This window comes from Rhinolophus sinicus, linkage group LG07, assembly GCF_036562045.2.
Source record: "Rhinolophus sinicus isolate RSC01 linkage group LG07, ASM3656204v1, whole genome shotgun sequence".
Classification (NCBI taxonomy): Eukaryota; Metazoa; Chordata; class Mammalia; order Chiroptera; family Rhinolophidae; genus Rhinolophus; species Rhinolophus sinicus.
In genome coordinates this window covers 120,281,223-120,302,945 of record NC_133757.1, presented here as the reverse complement: position 1 = coordinate 120,302,945, position 21,723 = coordinate 120,281,223, and the positions used below count along the sequence as shown (strand labels likewise).

Below are 21,723 nucleotides of genomic sequence, written 5' to 3'. Positions count from 1 at the left end.
AAAATGAAGAAAATGGGTGGCCAGGGAAAGGGGTGCTGAAGTTCCCCCTGACCTAAAGTAAGTGAGGAGACTTAGCAGGCTGATTTCTAAGGAAAGCAGAGTGAACAGCACAAAGGTCCTGAGACTCTATACTTTTAATACCAACTTTATAAATCACCAGTGTTTTATTTGTTCCCTAAATTTGTAAATAAAATGCAATGCAACAAGTTAAAATGAACATTTTCAGCTTAGTCTTTTGAAAAAAGCCCATTCAAAGCTCTTAATAAGGGGGGGGGGGCTATATGTCTAAATACTTTCACTTTCGCTGTCTTCTATTAGTAAATATATGTCAGAAATAAGCATGAGGATATCATAAAGGAATATGTTATAAACATTATCAACTACAGAGTCAAAAGTGGGGGAGGGGAAAGGGAGACAAGAAAGGAAGGAAAACTGCCCTAGGGAGCAGCAGAACATTTGCTGTTCTGTCCTCTGAGAGTGTTGTTCCCTGTGACCAGAGATGTTTCCTTCAACCTCTCTTGGCATCTTGGAGTGTGACTCAAGTAATCACCCCCTTAATTTTTTCCCTGTATGCTTGTTAATGCTTCTAATTCCTTTAAAGAAGACTGAGTCCTTTCTTTCTTCAGATTTTTGCAGCTAAAACACCAGTAATTTCTTGAATTTGCAATGAATTTCACAAAGGATTCTGAAGTCAATGCAATAAGACTTTAAATTTTTTTAAGCCTGGGAATAATGATTAATGCAATTGCTTCAGAAAGAGTAATCTGGAGGCAGTATGTAAAATGGAGAGACTTAGGCTGAAAAATCAGTTAAGAGTCAAATAAGCCATTACTGTGGAAAGGAAGGGAGCACGATACACTATAACAGTAGGACTTGCCAACTTGTTTTGTGTGAGGTAATCAAAATATTAACAAAATTCCTATTCTGGAATCTTTCTGCCTATACATTTATTTTTTTCACTAGTGACAAGTAGTATTAAAAATGTAACACATTTAAGATAATGAAAAAATTAGAACCTAAAGTTCAAAAAAAACGTTGCTAACTCTTCAATCATGTTTTGTCAGTGTGTTTCAAGACTGCAGGTCCTACAGAGTAAGAGATAAGATGGAATCTCCCATTTGTTAGAAATCATCAAACAAGTTATAAAAATGAATCAGGAATATATTATATGCTATTGCAGAGGGATCTCTAGGATGTACAAATTAACAAAGCAAGGTGGAAGGAAATAGAGGCAGACATGATGCGCAGAATTGATGTACATGTGAGTATTGTTGCCCAAAGAAGTCAAACCTGCATCTGATAAGCCTCAGATGAGTTTTCAAAGTGTGGTATGGGAGAGCAGCAGGTGTCACCAAAACTTGTCTTAATAATACTAAGACATTATCTGCCTATTTTACTCTCATTAGTGTAGGTGGAGTTTTCCAGCTAGAGGATGTGTGATACTCCGTGAGACGGACTGAAAAGCGTCTATGTAAGTCCAAGGGTCTTTCATTCCGTCACATTAGATTTTCAAAGAGATAAAACAAGGGTATTTTTCTCACTAGATTTAAAAATTATTTTAAAATATTTGTTACTTGACATGAATATTTTAAATTTTTGTGTCACTTCTGAAACGGTAAATATCAATATATGTAACACATAAACAGAAGCTTCTTTGTAGTCTTAAGTAATTTTCAAGACTGAAAAGGGGGTCCTAAAATCAAACAGTCTGTGAACCACTGTTCTAGAATAGATCGCACATTAGAATTCCCTAAGCCCGAGCATTAAAATTAAATGCCACTGCCCCATCTCCTTTGTGCAGTCTGGATTGAGAACTGCTCTAGACAGAACTACCAATTTCTTTCTTTTTTTTTTAATTTTATTAAATTTATTGGGGTGACAATTGTTAGTAAAATCACATAATTTCAGGTGTACAATTCTGTATTACATCATCTATAAATCCCATTGTGTGTTCATCACCCAGAGTCAGTTCTCCTTCCATCACCATATATTCGATCCCCTTTACCCTCATCTCCCACCCCCCACCCCAGAACTACCAATTTAGATAAAACACAGGAGAAGGAACATGTTGAATTATGCTACGGGGACGCAATCAGCAAAACCAGTGAGAGTGTGACTAGACAAACAACTGCTGTTAAATAAAAGGGGCAGAAATTAAAGTACTTTCTAAGAGAAAAATGGAAGAGTAACCCTGGGAACTAAAACTAAACTCGGTTAATTCCGGAGGGTTGGCTTCCTGCTCTGTTCTAGCTTCGGCTGCTAACAATCCTTATACAGAACTAGCTCTCGGGGTCCCTTCCTGCACCTTTCCGGCTCAGAACCCACGGCCGCCTGACCCCGCCCACGCAAAGAAAAGCCTGGCACGGAGACTTCCCAACACAGCGCCGCGTGCCCAGGAACCGCGTGTCGGCAGTCACGTGGGCAGCGCCAGGTGGCGGGAGGCGGTTGGAGGCGCCTGCGCAGCTCCCGGCCCCGCAGTGGTTCGCTCATCTCCCAGCGTCCTGAGCGCCGCTTTCCCGCCAGGACGACGCAGAAGCGGTTCGCGGCTTCCCTTCGTCGTCTCTCGCGCGCTTATTTCGACTTGGCTGCTGCTGGGCTTTACGTCCGTCGTCCCACTATGCAGCTTGACCCTCGGAAGAAGCCGCCGGAGAAGAAGGAGGGAAAGCGGCTCTTTGACGTCGAGTCCTTCGGGAAGGACCTGCTGGCAGGCGGGGTCGCGGCTGCTGTGTCCAAGACGGCGGTGGCGCCCATCGAGCGGGTGAAGCTGCTGCTGCAGGTGCAGGCGTCGTCCAAGCAGATCAGCCCGGAGGCGCAGTACAAAGGCATGGTGGACTGCCTGGTGCGGATTCCCAGCGAGCAGGGTGCGTACGGGCCGCCGCCGCGCCCCCTCTCCCCAACACGGTCAGCTTCCCAGAAAACGGGGCGGGCTGGGAGGGCACGATTTGGGGCGCCATGGCCAGCAGTGTCTGTCGGTGGGTAATGAGTTTGTTTCTTCATCTTCGAGAATTCAGTTTCTTAACCGATCTAAGAGACTATGCTGTCCCGGGGCCAGGAAGGCCTGCACGTGACTAGGCTTCTCTCAATTTCTCCTTCGCAGCAGGTTTTCCATCGTGGCGCACCTGTGCCAGGCTCAGAAGGCAATGGTTGACCTCCCAAGATTGGGGAAGATCCATTAGGCACTTTGCTGTGTGTTAGTTAACAGGTGCCTTAAAGTGCTTAAATATTTATTGAAATATCACGTTGAGAAGTATTCCAAATATGGAAGCATCCCCCCCTCCCCCCACCCCCCAGTACTCTGGTCCCTATTCAGTGAAGAGGTTCTGCTTATTCTTGAGAACTACTGAGGACCAGGATTGAGACTTAGGAGGCACCGACCTCTGCTCAGATTTGAGGGGGGCACAAAATAACTAACTCAATTAAGACAAATAATATTTTAATGCAGTATTTTTTTTAAACAAGATGAACAGAATATTAAAATTTTCAGTAAACACAGTATCAGTATTACCAGTTTCTCTTTTGCATCAGATCCTGTCTTTAAATAGTTTGATATTTTTGTTTATTGTGGGGTTTTTTTCCATTAATATTGGAATTATTTCAAAGACTAAATAGTGAAAGTGCTTTGTTAACTATTAGATGCCCTCCTGTTGCAGAATGGCTCCTAAGCTACCTCAGTGAATCTGAGGATAAGTTTATCACAAGCTTGTATAATCCACCCATATAGTTGGATTCAATTGAAAACTAGATGGACTTTAAAAATGAAATACACCCATTTATTGTGTATTCCGAACAAAAAGTGAAGTGACTTCAACTTCAATGCAGTCATTTTTTCCACTCCTAAGTCTAGGGCGGGTTACTGTCTCACAAAAAAAGCATTCTGTCCCTAGGGATGTGGTTACAACTCTTCCTGACCTGTTGGGTGCAGTATTTAGGGTCCAAGGCAGACTCTTAGGTATCATCTAAACTGAATTTAGAATCCCCACCTGGAAGCTGAGCTCAGATCTTTCATACTTAGTGGTTTACATCTCCCCATCCCATTTATTTGATCAGAGCAAGCTTCCTATTTCCCCAAGGTTTTTAGAGGAAAAGTTGGAACCTATCTTGGCTTTATCTTCTAAGACCTCTTCAGAGAAGCAGGGGCCACTTTATTTTTAGCTAGTCTGCTTTAAATATTTAGTCAGGTAAAGTTAAATATTCTGGTCTGGTTGTGCTGACCAGTTCTAATTTATTTTATATTTTAAATGTTTCGGTTTTTTGTTTTTTGTTTTTGTAATATTTAAGCCTAAATATATTCAATACAACTCTTGTAAATTGAGATCTTTCTGAATAGTATCCCGGTTCCTGCGTTCTATACCTTCAGAGATGATCACAGCAGAACTCTAAGATGTTTTCTATTCTTACATACAAATATGAGACCTTGTTATGAATACACCATGGTATGTATCCTATGCTGAGAGGCTAGTAATTCAAAACAGGGATAATATTGCCATCTAGGGGCTTTCTTGGAGACTCGAGGAATTTTTTGTTGAGCACAACTATAGAGAAGGATGTAATCTTTAATTGCAATGATGTGTAAGGCAAAGCCTGGGAGGCTAAACATCCTGCTGCTACACAAGGCCATTCCTACACACCGAAAACATATCTTGAAAGACTCAGATCTTCCACTGCACACTCATGTAGCAGTGTGGGGACAGAGCCAGGAGTGCAGTTTCCAGGCTCTCGGCCTCACGTGGAAAGGTGCTGGCTCAGGTAGTAAATGACCATCAACTGTGATTGCATGGCCATCAGCTGTGGCTAGTTGGCCGTCAGCTGTAACCAGTGAGCCATTGGCCACTAATATAACTGCTGTGGCTACGCTAGCAGAAAAATGGGGGCTAGCAAGAAGATGGTGGCTGAGCTAGCAAGCGGATTGCAGTTAGCAAGTGAGGTTGGTTGGCAGAGAGAAGTGGACAGCAAGTAGCGGATAGTGTGGCTCCTGCTTCCTGTGTCTCCAACCAGCCGCCAGCTAGAATATAGTGGTATGACCCCCCTATCTGTGGCTCCATGGGTGTTGCTTTTTGGCCTCACCATGTCCTGCATTCTTATGTGGGGAGCAGGACCAGAGCCCCTGCATGACACCCCGCATGACAAGCAGTAAAACCTGTTTGTGATTATCTAAGCCTCGAACCTAACTCTGATTTATTTATAAACTCAAACTCTCTGGGGTATAGTTCTAGTATACACTGATTCTGGTAATGCAGCTACCATGTAAGTAGAGGGAGGATTGTGCTTTGTTTTGTTCAGGATTTTACTGAGAGTTGTTCTTCATTGTGAAAACTCATGTCAGCAACTTTGCTTGTGGTATTAGGTCACCACTTATATCATCTGCATATGTAACTATTGAATACCTGATGATTGACAGATATATGTACAAATACATGTATTGAATCCTTTTTCAAAATGTCAGTGTGCATCTTAAATGTAACTCATTGTAAGTAGAAGCAAGCATCTGTCTATAGTGCAGTCGTTCTTCCCTTTATAATTAAAATATATATTTTATTATAAATTCTTTTTCTACATAACAGTAAGGGCACTATGTTGCTTTTTTTTGAATTGGTGAAGAGAAAATTGTCTTTGAAGTCTATTTCTAGATAGTAAAGTATTTACAGTAAATACTTATATAGAGTGGGCTTGAACCTGGTGGGGTTGAGAATCACCATGCTAGGATCATTTTTGAACTTTACTAGGCAATCAAATTCTGAGATTGTTATTTTCTGGAATTCACCTTCTGTCTCTTTTTGAAAGTCAAGACACATCCCCATTTCAGGTGTTCTGAAGTTTCTCATGTCATGTTTGCTATAATTTTACAAACTTTTATTTAGGCAACATGGAATGAATCTAAGAGACATGAACTCAGAAGGCACTACTAGATATCCTCTCATTATCTTCTTCCCTTATCTCTGCTTTCTTTCCACCCCCAGGATAAATCTCCTCATTCTTGCTCTGAGCATAGCTTTAAGCATCACTTTGCGTTTCTTTCGTACTTTTTATAAGCTTTTCTTGGATTATGAAAGCTGCTTGATTTATCCTGACTGATGCTATTCTGATTTACTCTATTCTTTAGTTGCCTTTATGATCTTCCAACTCTGTATGTACACATTTATTTAATGCTGTTTAAACCTTTATTACACAAGTAGTAAATGTTTATTATAGAAAATTAGAAAACACAAACAAGCAAAAAGGAAAAATAAGTCACCGCTAAAATCACCAGTTAACCTATGCTATGATTTTTCACTTAGCAAAATGTGCATATGTAAATATATTCTTAATTAAAATAACTGTTTTATTTAAAATATTGTAAACATAGCTTTTTAAAAGTCTGATCTATGCAGTCTTGTTTTTAAGAACCTACCAGAACTCTTCTTTTATGAGTTCCTGGTCATGAGTTCATCAGTTCTCTTTAATCTTTGTAAGTTTTCCAAACTTACTTTTCTGAAGGCTAGAGCAATGACGTTTTTATGTCTTGAATATGATGTTTTGGTGCATGGATAGAAAATATTAGGATTTTACTTTATTTAAATAAAATGGGAAAATAAACTTATGTTTAGTATGTGCATTGGCACTGGCACCTGTGCTTGTCCAAATGTCAGTTACAGATCACAGGACACTAAGGCATTCTGAAAAAAAGAGTAGAAGTTACACAGTGTAGAGTGGATGACAGGCACTCTTCCTCAGTTATATAATAAACATAGTTTAAGTTTGCTCAATTAAATGGATTTAGAGAGACAAGAAGACTATTTGAATATTTGAAATTATCAAGAAGACTTTGAAATATAGATTCATGTACACTGTCCTTAAGAATGAACCTCTCCTTGAGTGTGCCTTGAGATAATAGCAAGTGATGGTATGAAAACATCATAATTAGTGAGATATCTGAAAATGTTATTTAACTGTTCAAATAAATGCTCATTTATGCTGTAATATTTCCTAGCTAGAAGTTTTCACCGACACCCTATCTAAATAGCCCTTCTGTATATACTGTTTTTGTTCTTATGGCCACCTGAAATACTTATTTGTTCATTGTCTCTCTCTCCCTGGCCCCTCTCCCTCAAAATGTAAGCTCTGTCAGACCATACGTCCTACTGCTGTCCCCAGCAGATCTGCTGTGCATTAGGTACCAAATAAAGGTTTTAAATGAAGAATCTTTATCTCATCCTTCAGTTTCTATTTTGGGTATGTCTTACAAATATACAGAATAGGGTAGTATAGTAGCAAAGGTATATAACTTATTTTTAAAGATATATACATATTTCTGAGTCATGCTAATACATATATTTTTACTGAGAGGCATATTGTCAAACGTATTGGGGCGCAGTAGTCTATAATATATACCCAAACATGCCTAGCATTCCCATTCTTGGCTAGTAAGTTGACCAGCAAATGGCCCAGGAACTTTTTCTTATTTTCCCATCAGTTCTGTGTTAATACTTAATTATTGTCTCAGAATTCAGTTCAGAGAAGTTTTTTCTTTTTTCTTGCCCTTAAAGTTTGAAGAGATTGTTTTCTTAGCAAATAAGTAAAAAAGTTAGCTATTCTGCTGTTATTAAAGATACCACAATTACTATGTTTTTCTTTACCAATTTTGTGATTATGTATTAGGAAACTTTTATTCTGTGGGACTAGAGTCAAAATACTCCTACAATTGCATCATTCTTGGTTTTCCCTTGTTTTATTCTGACCAAAAATACTACTGTTTTTAATTGAGAATGGATTTTTATAGCAAAGCAGTAGAGATTTAATAGCTCTAGAACTGGAGTCAGATCTAGAATCAAGTCCGAGCCTTTCCCTTACCTTGTGACCTTGAGCCATTTTTATTTAACCTCTTAACCTCAATTTCCTCCGTTTTATATTGCATATTATAATAATAGCACCTACCTGATGATATGGTAGTTGTGAGGGTTAAACAAGACAACGCCTGTAAAATATTCAACCATGTGCCTATTGCACAGTTAGTGCTCAGTAAATTTTAACTCTAATCATTATGTCTGCATCCCTAAATGTACAAACATGTATTCCTAGTGTTCATTTGTAAGTGAGTGTATTTGGGATAAACTTGTGTAGGTGAGGATGATTTTTCCCTCTACCCTTCTAGGTTCTTTGGGTGTTCTGATAATCAGATTAACAGAAGAGATTAACAGAGTAAAAACCAATTTAATTATGTATGTACAGGGCCCCATAAGAATCTGAAAACCACAGCCAGTCAGACAGCTGAAGCCATTCTAAGCTAAGGAGAAAGGTCTAGGAGTCTGGCACTTTCGTGGGGAGGAACAATTTACGGGAAGATGGGAAAAGCAAATGTGTTGGTAAAGAAATGTTTTTCTGTGCCATGCTGAGACAATGGGACACAGAGAGGACTTTGAACAAACAGGTCCTGCCCAGCTCCTCCCAGCCAACCACACCTACCTAGCCCATTCTCTTTGTAGTCGTGGCTGCTGATAGTTCTGTTCCTGGACCAAGCCCTCTTTCTAAATTCTTTCTGGTAGTGAAGGGGAAAGTAAAAGAAAACCTCCCTCAGTCTTGGTTCTTAAAAACGATCAGCACAAAATAATCCTCATGCCAGAGACATATTTTGGGGTGGCAAATTTTGCTCCCCGCACTTACATAGCACAGAGAGTAGATTTTTGTAATTTGTCTGAGGGAACTCATTTCTTCATCTTTAAAATGAATAGACTAATAGCTCCTACCTCATGAGGGACTGATTATGAGGATTAAATGAATAAAAATAAATTTTTCTAGAAACCCAAACCTAGATAAGAGCTTTGGAGTGGGAAGACGTGGTTCCAAATCCTGGTTTGGCTATTTGGTAACTATAACTTTAGATAGTTTTTAAACTTTTTAAAGTTTCAGTTTGTGCGTGTATAAAATGGGTAGAGTAGGAGTCCCTACGTCCTAAGCATAATGTGATGATTTAATGAAATATACATATAAAGCCTTTGCCAGTGCCTGCACATATTAAATGCTCAGGAAGCAGTAGCTATTACCATTACCTGTTAAATGCACTAATGAAGGCTGGATCAGCTGTGAGTACTAAGAAGATTATTTCTTGGTTGTTAAATATATTTCTTAATTGGCTCTGTGAAACTACTTTATATTCAGTTTAGGATTCATCAAGATTCTGTTTTTTTCCACTAAATATACTTTTTAGCAAATAAATATCTTTCTGTGTACTCATCTAAATTAATTTTCAGTTTCCGGGCACTGTCCCAGTCAGCTGAAATGATTTTCATTTGAATCTTCATCATTAGAAGACTGATTCTGGGTATTCTCCAAGCTGAGACTAGAGGTATCCTATTCAGGGTAGGAGGATCAAACAATTGAACAAATTGCAAGCTAATAAAAACTATGACTACTGAAGATCCAGCCTATTGCATTTTAGGGCAACTCTGGATTCTAAAGGCAGCTCTGAATTATAAGAGTAACACATATTAGGACTGGTCAATCCATGGATATTTAAAGAAGGAAGATTACTGACCTCGAAAGTTTCCTCCAGTCTCTCCATCAGGCCTCTGGAGACTACCTTGAATTGTAAATTGATCCCTTGTCTGTCTAGGTTCCAGAACATACAAATGAGGATGCTTTAGACTCTTCTATCCCTTTCTCATTCTCATAAGTATGTATACAAACCAATTTTGTTCTAGCAGCCTTACCACTGTAAGAATTGTATATCATGATTTGGAAATGAGGCTAAGGGTTATTACTAGCTTCTCTGACAAATACTCTTGGGCTCTGTTTTTCTATTAGTAAAGAGCCCTACATTCAACTGATAATGGTTTACATAGGTTCTTAGGTATTCGAAGCTTTTTACTGGAAATTAACAAAATTGGAATGAGGTATATGGAGTTAAATTAACTGCCTTTTTACTTCAGGGTAGACACAGCTAAAGTTTGTTTTTTTCTCAGGAGAAGGGGATTTAATTTTATAAAGTTCAAATAGCTGCTTGTTAAAACTATGGAAATTATTTAATAATAATACAATATATCTATATTTAGTATACTTTCTTTTGTAGGTTTCTTCAGTTTTTGGCGTGGTAATTTGGCAAATGTTATCCGGTATTTTCCAACACAAGCTCTAAATTTTGCTTTTAAGGACAAATATAAACAACTTTTCATGTCTGGAGTTAATAAAGAAAAACAGGCAAGTATATATGAATATCTCTGAAATTTTCTAAGAAACAGTTGGATTTGTCTTTTCTGTGATGTTTTATTTGGGGAGTAGGTGTTCAAGTGGTGGAAAAAAATAATTAAAACATAGTAACTGTTAACATACTATAATATGTGTTAAGTTATAGAAATTATGAAAAACAGTTATATTAACTTTTAAAAGTTTCACTAAATCTTTTAACACAGTTTTAATAATTAAGGGATCTTATCTCAATGCAATATTTCTCTGAATAAATATTAATTTTAATGTAATTTACATTTTATAATCACTATTCTGCACTAGGAAAATTCTGCATTTTATCTGCTTTTATTAAGGAAATAAAAAGCAGTCAAGAGATATGTATTCCTACCTCTGAAGTGATTTATTCCTTAAAAAAGTAAATTGTTTCTTCTTTATGACTAAGGATCTTTTTAGCTGAAATTAAAGTGCATAGGAAGATCAAATCAAACAAAACAGGAAAATGATAAATTTAAGTTTGAGAATTCTCCTTTTTATTGCAAAGGTGGTTTTTCTATTCAAGGTAATCACTCCCATGGTTACAAAATCTCAATTTCAAAATTTCCTCCTTATACGAACTCTGTGTCGTTTGCCTTGGTTTCTATTTGTTTTGCTTCCATATACACTGTGCCATCTACATTACTTTCAAGGTCCTCTCTTCACCCTTACAAAATCTCTCTTCTCCTTCATCCTTTCTCTTTTCCTCTTTACCCGAACAATCAACAAGCCAAGCTGTCCTAGCCGGGTCTTTAAAAGCAACTGTGTGTGGTGGTGATGACATGCACGTGTGATAAGACTGCATGGAACTAAGTACACACAATGAGTGCATGTACAGCTGGTGAAATCTGAATAAGACGGGTTAATTTCCTCTACTATAGTCACATTGGATATTACCAACGAGAGGAGCTGGTTGGAGAGTTTACAGACTCTCTCTGTATTATTTCTTAGGATGCATGTGAATATGCAACAATCTTGAAAAAAAATAACTTTTAGGAAGGTGTGTGCCTACTATATGCATATGTTGTTTCACCAGATTTTCACCTTACCTTTTGAGATGGCTATTTTAATGTAGAGCTAAGGAAAACAAGACTCAGAGCTTAAAACACATGCCTAAGTCATTTATTCAGGTCTTTCTAACTCCCAAACTCATCCTTCTACCTCACTCTATTCCTTTCTCAACTGAAGTGACTAGATACATCGGTAATTTTTATTGGAAGAGGATCTATAGCTTTCAACTGTCTCAAAGTAGACTGAGACCTAAAAAAGTTATTTTATACCTTCTCCATTTCTGCCCTTCCTGCTAAATGGCATAGCGTTTCTAGAGTCAAATTCCTAAGAAATAGACACTGGCCCAGCTCATCTTTTCCTTCCAGGTTACACATCACGTACTGGGCTATGGGTTAGGTACCCTGGGGTCAGATGCTATCTCCTGATCTAATTATCTGTGTGATTATGAAACAGGGCTGCCCATACAGAGTTTCACTTTTTAAAAAGGAGCCATGGGAGTCTGAGGACAGTAAGTGGCATTCCTAGTACCCTTCATTAAAAACATATTTATTAAATGCATTACTACTACTGTGAGCAAGGCCCATGACTTGCTTTGTGAAATAAAGAAATGAATTAAGAATCCTGGCCTCAAAATAAATGCAAACAACTGATCTATTCATGAGCTGATGAATACATAAATAAAATGTGGTAAATCCATATAGTGGAATATTATTTGGCAATAAAATGAATAAAGTACTAATACATGTTAAAATTTGGAGGAACCTTGAAAACACTATGTTCATCGATAGAAGCCAGTCACAAAAGACTACATATTGTGTTATTCCATGGATAGGAAATGTCCAGAATGGGCAAATCTATAGAGACAGAAAGTAGCTTAATGGTTACCTAGGGCTCTGGGGGAGCCGGGGAAGGACGTGGAGCTGACTGCTAATGGGTACAGGGTTTCTTTTTGGGGTGATAAAAATGTTCTGAAAGTGGTGATGATTGCACAAGTCTGTGAGTACGCTAACAATCCACTGAATTAAATACTTGGCATGGGTGAATTGTATGGTATATAGATATATCAGTTGTTAATTTGTTAGTAAGGTTATTAAGTTGTTAAGTAAAAATAATAAAAAAACTGTAGTCTGGAGGAGGTAAGGTAAGACATGTGCACAAATAATTGTAAATTGAAAGTAGAAAGTGATTGTAAGTTCTATTTTAAAAAATGAGACTCTGGAACATGTTGACACATTTTACATATTGGTCACATAATTCACCCTTAATTCTCCGAGAGATGAAGTATTTATGGGAAGAAGGTATGATTACCTACACTTTTGGTTAGGTTGGAGATCAGAGATTTCATGAAAGAAGTAGAATTTGAATTAGAACATAAATCAGTAACTTTTTATTTTAAAAAGATAGGAAGAAATAAAAAGGGATAGGAAGGGCATTCCAAGCCAAGAGAAAACTGCGAGTTCCAAAGCTGAGACTCAAAACTATTGTTAGAAATAAGAGCCAGAGAATAAAGCAAGAAACTGAGCTTGATTAGAATAATATGCACTTTCATGCCTTTAATGGTTACAGTGACCCTGTACCCTAGATTTTCTGTAACAGCTCCAATTCACATATTCCTTTCTTCTCTAGAAAGCTCTAGATATTGAAAAGCAGTTTACTGGACCTAATTAAGTAGGGCACATTTTAAATGTTTTTTTCTTTAAAGTTTATTGGGGTGACAATTGTTAGTAAAGTTACATAGATTTCAGGTGTACAATTCTGTAATACATTGTCTATATCTCACATTGTGTGTTCACCACCCAGAGTCAGTTCTCTTTCCATCACCATATATTAGACCCTGTTTACCCTCTTCTAGAGCCCTGCTCCCCTTTCTCCCCTTACCCTCTGGTAACCCCTAAACTATTTTTTATGTCTATGAGTTTTTGTTCTTTCAGTTGTTTGTCTTGTTCTTTTGTTGTTTTTGGTTTATATACCACATATCAGTGAAATCATATGCTTCGCTACTTTTTCTGTCTGACTTATTTAGCTTAGTATTATAATCTCAAGATCCATCCATGTTGTCACAAATGGTGCTATTTCATCTTTTCTTACCGCCGAATAGTATTCCATTGTGATATATACCACAACTTCTTTTTCCATTCATCTATCGAACGACATTTTGGTTGTTTCCATATCTTGTCCACCGTAAATAGAGCTGCAATGAACATTGGAGCACACTTGTCTTTATGGATAAATGTTTTCAGAATTTTGGGGTAGATACTCAGGAGAGGGATTGCTGGGTCACATGGTAATTCTATTCGTAATTTTTTGAGGAACCTCCTTCCATAGCAACTGCACCAATCAAATGTTTTTCAAAAGAACCTCAACAGCCCATATGAATCAATAAGGCCTAAATTACATGTCACTCAGTTACATTATAATTGATTTGTGACAATTTTCATGTCAGCGTTTCAACATAATATATGCATTTTTGAACTGTTTTAATTCTAAAATTAGCAAATGAATTGCGGCTTTTTGGAGTATTGCTGCCCTCCCCTCCAAAAAAGGGCACAACTAAAGTCTCCATAGATGCCTGACATTTTAGTCATAACTAACACTATTATTAACAAAAAATGTGATCAGTCTAAAGAGATGATTATCTCATGTGGCCTCTTTTGTAAATTTGGGCTACTTTTGCTGGATGCCATTACAATATTTTGGAATTTCCATATGTCAGCATCTAAACTTTATCTCCCAGACTACCTGGTAAGAAACAGGCTACATGGACATGAGAAGTATTTTGGATAATATGCATTATTATAGATGTTCGCTTTAGTATGTAAGTCTGGCTTTTTCACCTTTATAAAAATAAAAATTATAAACATTCAGAATCTGTAGTCTAATAACCACTTTTTAATTAATGTGTTTCAGTTCTGGAGGTGGTTTTTGGCAAACCTGGCTTCTGGCGGAGCGGCTGGGGCAACATCCTTATGTGTGGTATATCCGCTAGATTTTGCCCGAACCAGATTAGGTGTCGATGTTGGAAAAGGTATGGGAATTTTAGAAATACTAACTCTCACTCTTCGTGTTTTAAACATTGTATTTATCGTAACAATAGGGCCTAAAGATTACTACCTTTTTTTTTTTTTTTTCCATAAGAGAGGGAAGGGGAAGGCCCACACTGTAGTAACAAAAGAGCAAACACCAAGATTGCTCATAACTTCCACTTTTTTCCTAGAGAGCCACCTCCTAGATCCCTCCATGCACTTATTCCTGTTTAGACTATGACTCCTCTCTGGGTCAGATGTACAGCTCTTATCCTAGAGATTCCCTTTGCCTCTGTCCTCTCTTATTTCATTTACCACATCGTCCTGTGTTTTTGTTACTGTGTTTTGGCAGATTATACTCTTTGGTAGCTTTCTGAGCTTTCTGCAGAGAGTGAAATAGGAGATAAATTGAGGTCTTGCGTGTCTAAAAATGTCTGTTGTTTTCTCCTCTTATTACTTAACCATATATAAAATTCTGGGTTTAAAGTTACTTTCTTTCACAATTTTAAAAGCATTATTCTGGATTCTAGTTTCTAATATTGCTCTTAAGAAATCGATCTCTTACAGCTGATCCTTTTGCATGTGCCTTTTTTTCTTTTTACATACCTTATATCCCTGATGATCTGACATTTCACTAGATGTATCTTCTTGAGTGAGTCTTTCTTTCAGTGAGTGTGGAGGTAACTCCACATTCAGCCTGGAGCCTTGTGTTCAGTTCTGAGGATGGCAGAGGAGTAAGTCACTTTGTGCTCAGGGAGAGGCTGTGGATGTTGAGCATCCAGATGCTACTTTTACTGCAAGATTAGTAATTAGTCTTCTAATTTCTTAAGGTTATTGGGGTCAAATGGCTCACGTCTCAATATCTCCATTGCCAAGAAAATAGGTTTCAGCTTTCTCTGCTCTCCTCTACCTCCTTTCCATCTTGCTATAATTTTTGGATTTTATTTTCTGTCACGTACTCTTCTTTGCCTATATGGTTTTAATCCTGTTTTATTCCTTTGTTACTTTAATAGCATGTCTTAAGGGACATAGGTTCATTTGACAAATATTTCTTTAGTGCCTGCTGTGAACCAGGCCCTGCCTCAGATACAAGATGTGTATGTGTGTGACACACACACACACATACTCACACCCCATATAAAACTTGGAGCTCATGGCTTGTGTATCTTGTAGTCTAGTGCAGGACACAAGTAATAAAAAAAATGAATTAATGACAAAAATATACTGTCAATTAGCAATAAATACCATGAAAAAGAATTAGGAGAAGGGAGTGACATCAGTTTAAGATAAATAATCACAGAAAATGCCTCAGAAGGGATAGCGGTTTGAGCAAAGATGAAAATAAGGGTTCCATCTATCATGTTTAACTGGCAGTTCTAATTTTCTTATTATTGCTAAGAAAGTGAAAATAACATGTATCTTGCTTTAAGTTCAGTTCTGTAGTTTTATTTTATCTCAAAATTGAGAGAATTTAATTTATATTGAAAGATTATATTCTTCATATAATATTAATATTTTTCAAATATTGTCAAAGAGGTTTAGGTCAAGGGAAAATAACAAAACCAACAAACACTCAAAAAATGTGACACCTCGTCTAAGATGTTAATGATCCTTAAGTTACTAGTTTTTAGCTTTGTCTTTTTCTTTATCTGTCATTTTGCTTTTCAACTGAAGCAAGTTGTGGAGTTTTTCATTCCTAATGAAAACTAAGAACTTCTCCATTACTAGTAATTACATTCCTAGTAGCTTACGGTAATTTTATTGAAATGTTTTCAGTCAGTCAGATTGCTTGAATTAGATTGCTTTTATAAGAGATTAATATTTTCAGTTAAAATAGTTTAAGATACTACTTGAAATCTTAATTTTTAATGAATGGGAGGATTTTGATTTGTGTCCTTTTTGTTAGATTTCTAGTGGTAATTACAAATAATTTAAATCTGTAAAATGTTTAATTAAATTTTATATATAATATATAATGCTGCTAATAAACTTTAAATGGCTTTATTTTAGGTCCCGAAGAGCGACAATTCAAAGGGTTAGGTGACTGCATTATGAAAATAGCAAAATCAGATGGAATTATTGGTTTATACCAAGGGTTTGGTGTTTCAGTACAGGGCATCATTGTGTACCGAGCCTCTTATTTTGGAGCTTATGACACAGTTAAGGTAAGTTGGGGCTTTAACTAGTATATATTTTACAAATGGTTTGTTTCTTTTCATTGTTCTAATTAGTTATACATTCAGCAGATATGTTTTCTTTTAATTATAGAAATCAAAATGAATGATGAAATAAGAGACGTTATAGAACTCTGTTTAATCATGACTTTGCCATAACCTAATTAAATTATAGCTCTATTGTGGATCTGACTTCAGATATAATGCATTAAGCCAAATGTTAAGTTTTTGTGCTATTTGCACTGAAAGACTCACTATACATCATATTGCAAATATGAAACATCTAAATAGGCTTACATCATAATCAAGTCTTTGGCATATAGAAAGGCTTTTAACAGAGTTTTTTTGATTTTACATTCACTTTATTTTCACTTTTTTAAATGCAAATCAATTTACTAACTCAACATTTTTGGAAAGTAGGCAAGGCATAATTAGTTGAATGTAACAAATGCTGCTATTGCTCAGGTGTCTATTGGGTAGTTATATTCTGTATTGTATTCTCCAGGTTATGTTTTAGTGATTTGCCTTTTTATTTCAGATTTTAATAGCACTTCCGTAAAGTAAGAAAGAGAAATATTGTAATAATGGCTACAATTTTTTGAGCCATTACTTAGTTCTAGGAACTTTGTTAAGTACCTTACATCCTCACAGTGTTCTGGATACCTTTTAACATACCCACTGTAAAGAAAAATAACCTAGGAGTGGTTAAGTAATTTATTTAAGTGGCAAGCAAAAATCACATGCTCTTAATCACTACATCATAATGCTTCCAAAAGGAAGCAATGAAATTAATATCAGTATTATTTAATAAATAAGATTAAAAGTTGAGGGAAATTTTATTATAGTTTTATATATTATCTCTACCTTCCACCATCATTATAAATGCAGTTGAATGTCATTTTTATTGTGGTCTCAGCATGTTACTTTTAGTTGTAATATATATTTTTAGAGAGATAAGTTAACGGACATTACAGGATCGTATGCATGTTTATTTGATCACAGAAAAATTTATGTGTACGTTCACCCTGCTTTTCTCTATTATCCCCTGTAGTAGTTGTGAAAGTTAGGAATGTTTCTACCATAGCTTAGAGCTTTAAAGCTACTTATTAAATATTACCTGTTGATCATAATAGCAGGCATTTTTCACATTTTTCAGCTCAGTGAAGAGTCATGGAAGAAATTTTCTGGTCACTTGCTACTATCTCCCCTAGTTTTCAGAGCCATTAATAATAACAAATCAATTATAATAGCAAATAAGTTTTCTTTTTCAAATAGTTTTTAAAGTGTAGCCATATATGGCATTCCCCTCTCTTAGTGATACCCTGCTATTATTTTAATCTTCCCACATTAAACCCAACTGTTTTTTTACTGCATTTTAAGTATAATTGAGCCCTCGTATATTTATAAGAATTACCCTTTGACTTAGAATTTAAGATATTTTAGAAATTTAGAGGGTTACTTGTTACATTTTTCTTTTCTAGGGCTTACTACCCAAACCAAAGGAAACCCCATTCATTGTCTCCTTTTTCATCGCTCAAGTTGTGACTACGTGCTCTGGAATACTCTCTTATCCCTTTGACACAGTTAGAAGACGTATGATGATGCAGGTATTTTATGTTATTGTTTGTAAGCTTAATTGAGTTTTCTATCTCTGATATTAAGGTATAATGTATTCAAATTTTAGAAAAATTTTGGCTAAAAGGCATAGATCATTTGTTTTACTTATTAAAATAAATGCATGCTGTATTCTGTCTTGTATTCTTTCCTATACCTAAACAGCCATCATCCAGCAAAGCTTCTTCCTTGTCTGCCATCAGAACAGAAATGTCTTCCACTCCAGTAGCATATGTTATTTGTGGGGTGGGAGGGAATGGCAGGGATTGGATAAGCATGTTGATCTTAACTGAATATTAGATGAAGTAGAAGAAACCCAGTCACAAGCCATTGACATATGTGTCATCGTTTGTTCTAGTATATTTTAATAAAAGTAAATAATTTTTAACTCAAAGGATGAAAATTTGTTTAATAATGATCCATACTCTAAATATAAATCCCCAAATCCAAATTTTGATACATTCAATCTCCACTGGTGTTACTTGTTTCATTCATTCAGCAAATATTGAGTACCTAGTCTACGCTAAACTATGGTGACATAAATAAAATAAGGTAGAACCTGCCCCCAAATTTATAGCATAGTATTGAAGGCATGCAGTTAATGGTTTAAATAGAAGTGTGCACAGGTTCCAGGAATGCAATAGAGGAAGAATGCTCAAGGATTAAAGTGATCAGATGTGGCCTCTTGGTGAGCTAAATCTCAGTAAATAGGCTTTTTCTCCCGATAATCAGAGAACATTCTAAGCAGAGGGGGAAAAACATACATAGAGCTACGCTTGAGAAGTAGTTCAGTATATCAGACTAATGATTTAATGAGAGCAAGTGAAAATGAGGCCAGAAAACTAGAAAAGTAATGTTTAAAGTGCCAGATACTGTCCTAAGCGTTTTACACTTGAACTAATTCTCAAAACAATGCTATGAGTTGTAGTTACTATCATTATCCTCATTTTATGTCTATAAAATGGTTCTGGAAGAACTCACTAGGCCACCTGAAAGGGAAAAGCATATCTAACCTATTACTTCATTCATGAACTGTCCTTAAAGTTATTCCATTTATATCTGTGTTTCTTCTTGATCTGTATCTAGCTCTAGCTTAATACATTGAAAACTTTTTAAAATGGAAAATTAATTTGCATATCAACTGTGGATTAGTAAATGGTACTGTATCAATTTTAAATTTTCTGATTTTGACAACTACTTTGGGTATGCAAGAAAATAGTCTTAGAAAATGCACACTGAAGTGTTTTAAAGATAAGGGTCATGATTTCTGCAACTTACTGTCAAATAATTGTGTTTTAGTATCAGTATTATTTAATAAATAAGATTAAAAGTTGATATTTAGTGTATTGCTAAGGCTGCCATAACAAAATACCTTAGACTGGGTGACTTAAATAACAGAAATTCATTTTCTCACAGTTCTGGAGGACAAAAGTTCAGGTCAAGGTATCCAGCAGGGTTGGTTTCTTCTAAGGGCCTATCTCCTAGGTTTGTAGATGGCTGTCCTCTTCCTATGTCTTCCCATGGTCCTTTCTCTTTCTCTTCTTATAAGGGTGGCTATATTGGATGAGGACTCACCTTAATGAGCTCATCACATTCTGAGGTGTACTGGGGGTTAGGACTTCAATATATGAATTTTGTGGGGACGTAATTCAGCCCGTAAGAGTACTATTTAATTTTTATATATTCATTTTGTATCTCACAACTTTGTTAAATAATTATAAACACTAATCTATGTGTACACTCTTTGAAGATTTTTTTTGTTTACACACACAGGTATATAATCTGCAAATGATAATCAGGTTTTCCCCCTTCACTGTCAATTCTTACACCTTTTATTTCCTTTTCTTGCCTTTCTGCGCTGCCTGAGACCTCTGATTCAGTGTTGTATTAAAGAAATAATAACTGGCAACCTTGTCTTGTTCCTAATCTTACAGAGAATGGTTCACTGTTACATAATTTAATGTTAGCTGTGGGTTTTTTGGAGTTCTCCTTTGTCATGCTGTGGCTGTTCCTTTCTGTTTTGGGTTATAACAGTTTTTAATCATGAATGGTGGTCATTTTTTTAATATCCATTGAGATGATCATAACATTTTTCTCTTTTCATATGTTAATATATTATATTAAATTTATCTATTTTCCTGAGCTAAATCAATCTTATATGCCTGGGATAAAGCCAGCTTGGTCATGATGTTTTGTAATTTGCATCCCTTACTGGGTTTGATTTGCCAGTTTTTGTTCAGCAGTTTTGCATTCATGTTTCAGTGACATTAACTTGGAATTTTTCCTTCTTGTATTGTCCTAGTCTATTTTTGGTATCAAGGTCATGCAAGCCTCATAAAATGTGTTGGGGAGTCTTCCCACTTTTTCTATTCTCTATAATTATGTAAGATTAGCATGAAATGTTCGGTAGTGCTCGTGTATAAAGCCATCTGGACACAGTTTTCTTTATGAGAAGATTTTTTACCAGCTGATTGAATTTCTTTAATGAGTTTATTAGTCCTTATTTTTTTCTATTCTGTTGTAAATTATGCTTTTTAAGCAATTCATCAGTTTCTTCTGAGTTTTCAAAATAATTGTCATGAAGTTGTTTGTAATATCATCTTGCTCTTAATCTCCGGGTCATCTGCAGTGATGTTATCTATGTCATTTCTAATAAATTTGGGGCCCTTTATAATAGTTTGGGGGCCCTTTCTTGTTTTTCCTCAAACAATGTTTTCAGAAATTTATCAGAATTATTTTTTTTCCCTTTTTTTTTAATTAAATTTATTGGGGTGACAATTATTAGTAAAATTGCATAGATTTCAGGTGTACAATTCTGTATTACATCATCTATAAATCCCATTGTGTATTCATCACCCAGAGTCAGTTGTCCTTCCATCACCATATATTTGATCCCCCTTACCCTCATCTCCCACCCCCCACCTCCCACCCTATCAGAATTATTTTAAATAGCTATTGGCTTCTTATGCTTTCTGTTGTTTATTTTCTATTTCCTTTATTTTTACTTTTTTATTTATTTCTACTTTAGTGTTTTTTTTCTAAAATTGTTTGGATTGTTGATTAATTTTCAGCCTTTCCTTTCTAATATTTCAAGGTCATTAATGTTCTTATAAGTTACCACTCAAGCTGCGTCTTACAATTTTAGTTACGGAGTTTTGTGTTTATTGTTATGTTTTAAATATTTTCTAAGGTGTGTTTTCTTAATAGCCAAACGTACAATATTTTTCTAGTTATCTTTTTTGCTATTGAGTTATCACTTCATTGCAATGTGGTGAGAAGATAAATATGTGATGTCCTCTTTTGAAATTTATTAAGCCCAATATATGGTCAGTTTTCAAGTGTGCCTAAAAAGTAGGAGAATTCTCCAACAACTAGGTATAGTATTCAATATATGTGCATTAACTCAACATACTTATTCAACACAGTGTTACTTTTATCTTAGTGCTGAATAAAATGTATCTTAAGATAAAAGGTATTAAGATAATGACAAACTATTTGTCTTTATATAGAGTGGTGAGGCTGAACGGCAATATAAAGGAACTTTAGACTGCTTTGTGAAGATATACCAACATGAGGGAGTCAATGCATTTTTTCGTGGTGCCTTCTCCAATATCCTTCGTGGTACAGGGGGTGCTTTAGTGTTGGTATTATATGATAAAATTAAAGAATTTCTTAATATTAATGTTAGAGGTAGTTCATCAGGAGATTAA

The 21,723-nt window shown here is 36.0% G+C and overlaps 1 protein-coding gene across 2 annotated transcripts; it reads left to right on the top strand.

Moving 5' to 3' along the window:
- The first annotated feature begins 1,310 nt into the window (after positions 1 to 1,310).
- Positions 1,311 to 21,723, top strand: SLC25A31 (solute carrier family 25 member 31). 2 transcript variants are annotated; one of them, XM_074338691.1, is made up of 7 exons: positions 1,311 to 1,328; positions 2,684 to 2,861; positions 10,043 to 10,170; positions 14,110 to 14,227; positions 16,236 to 16,390; positions 17,881 to 18,006; positions 21,523 to 21,723. In XM_074338691.1, the coding sequence occupies exons 1-7, from the start codon at positions 1,311 to 1,313 to the stop codon at positions 21,721 to 21,723; spliced, it is 924 nt and encodes a 307-aa protein (XP_074194792.1). The 2 variants fall into 2 exon arrangements, with proteins under 2 accessions (XP_074194792.1, XP_019604602.2); XM_019749043.2 differs by lacking the exon at positions 1,311 to 1,328 and having other exon boundaries at positions 2,618 to 2,861.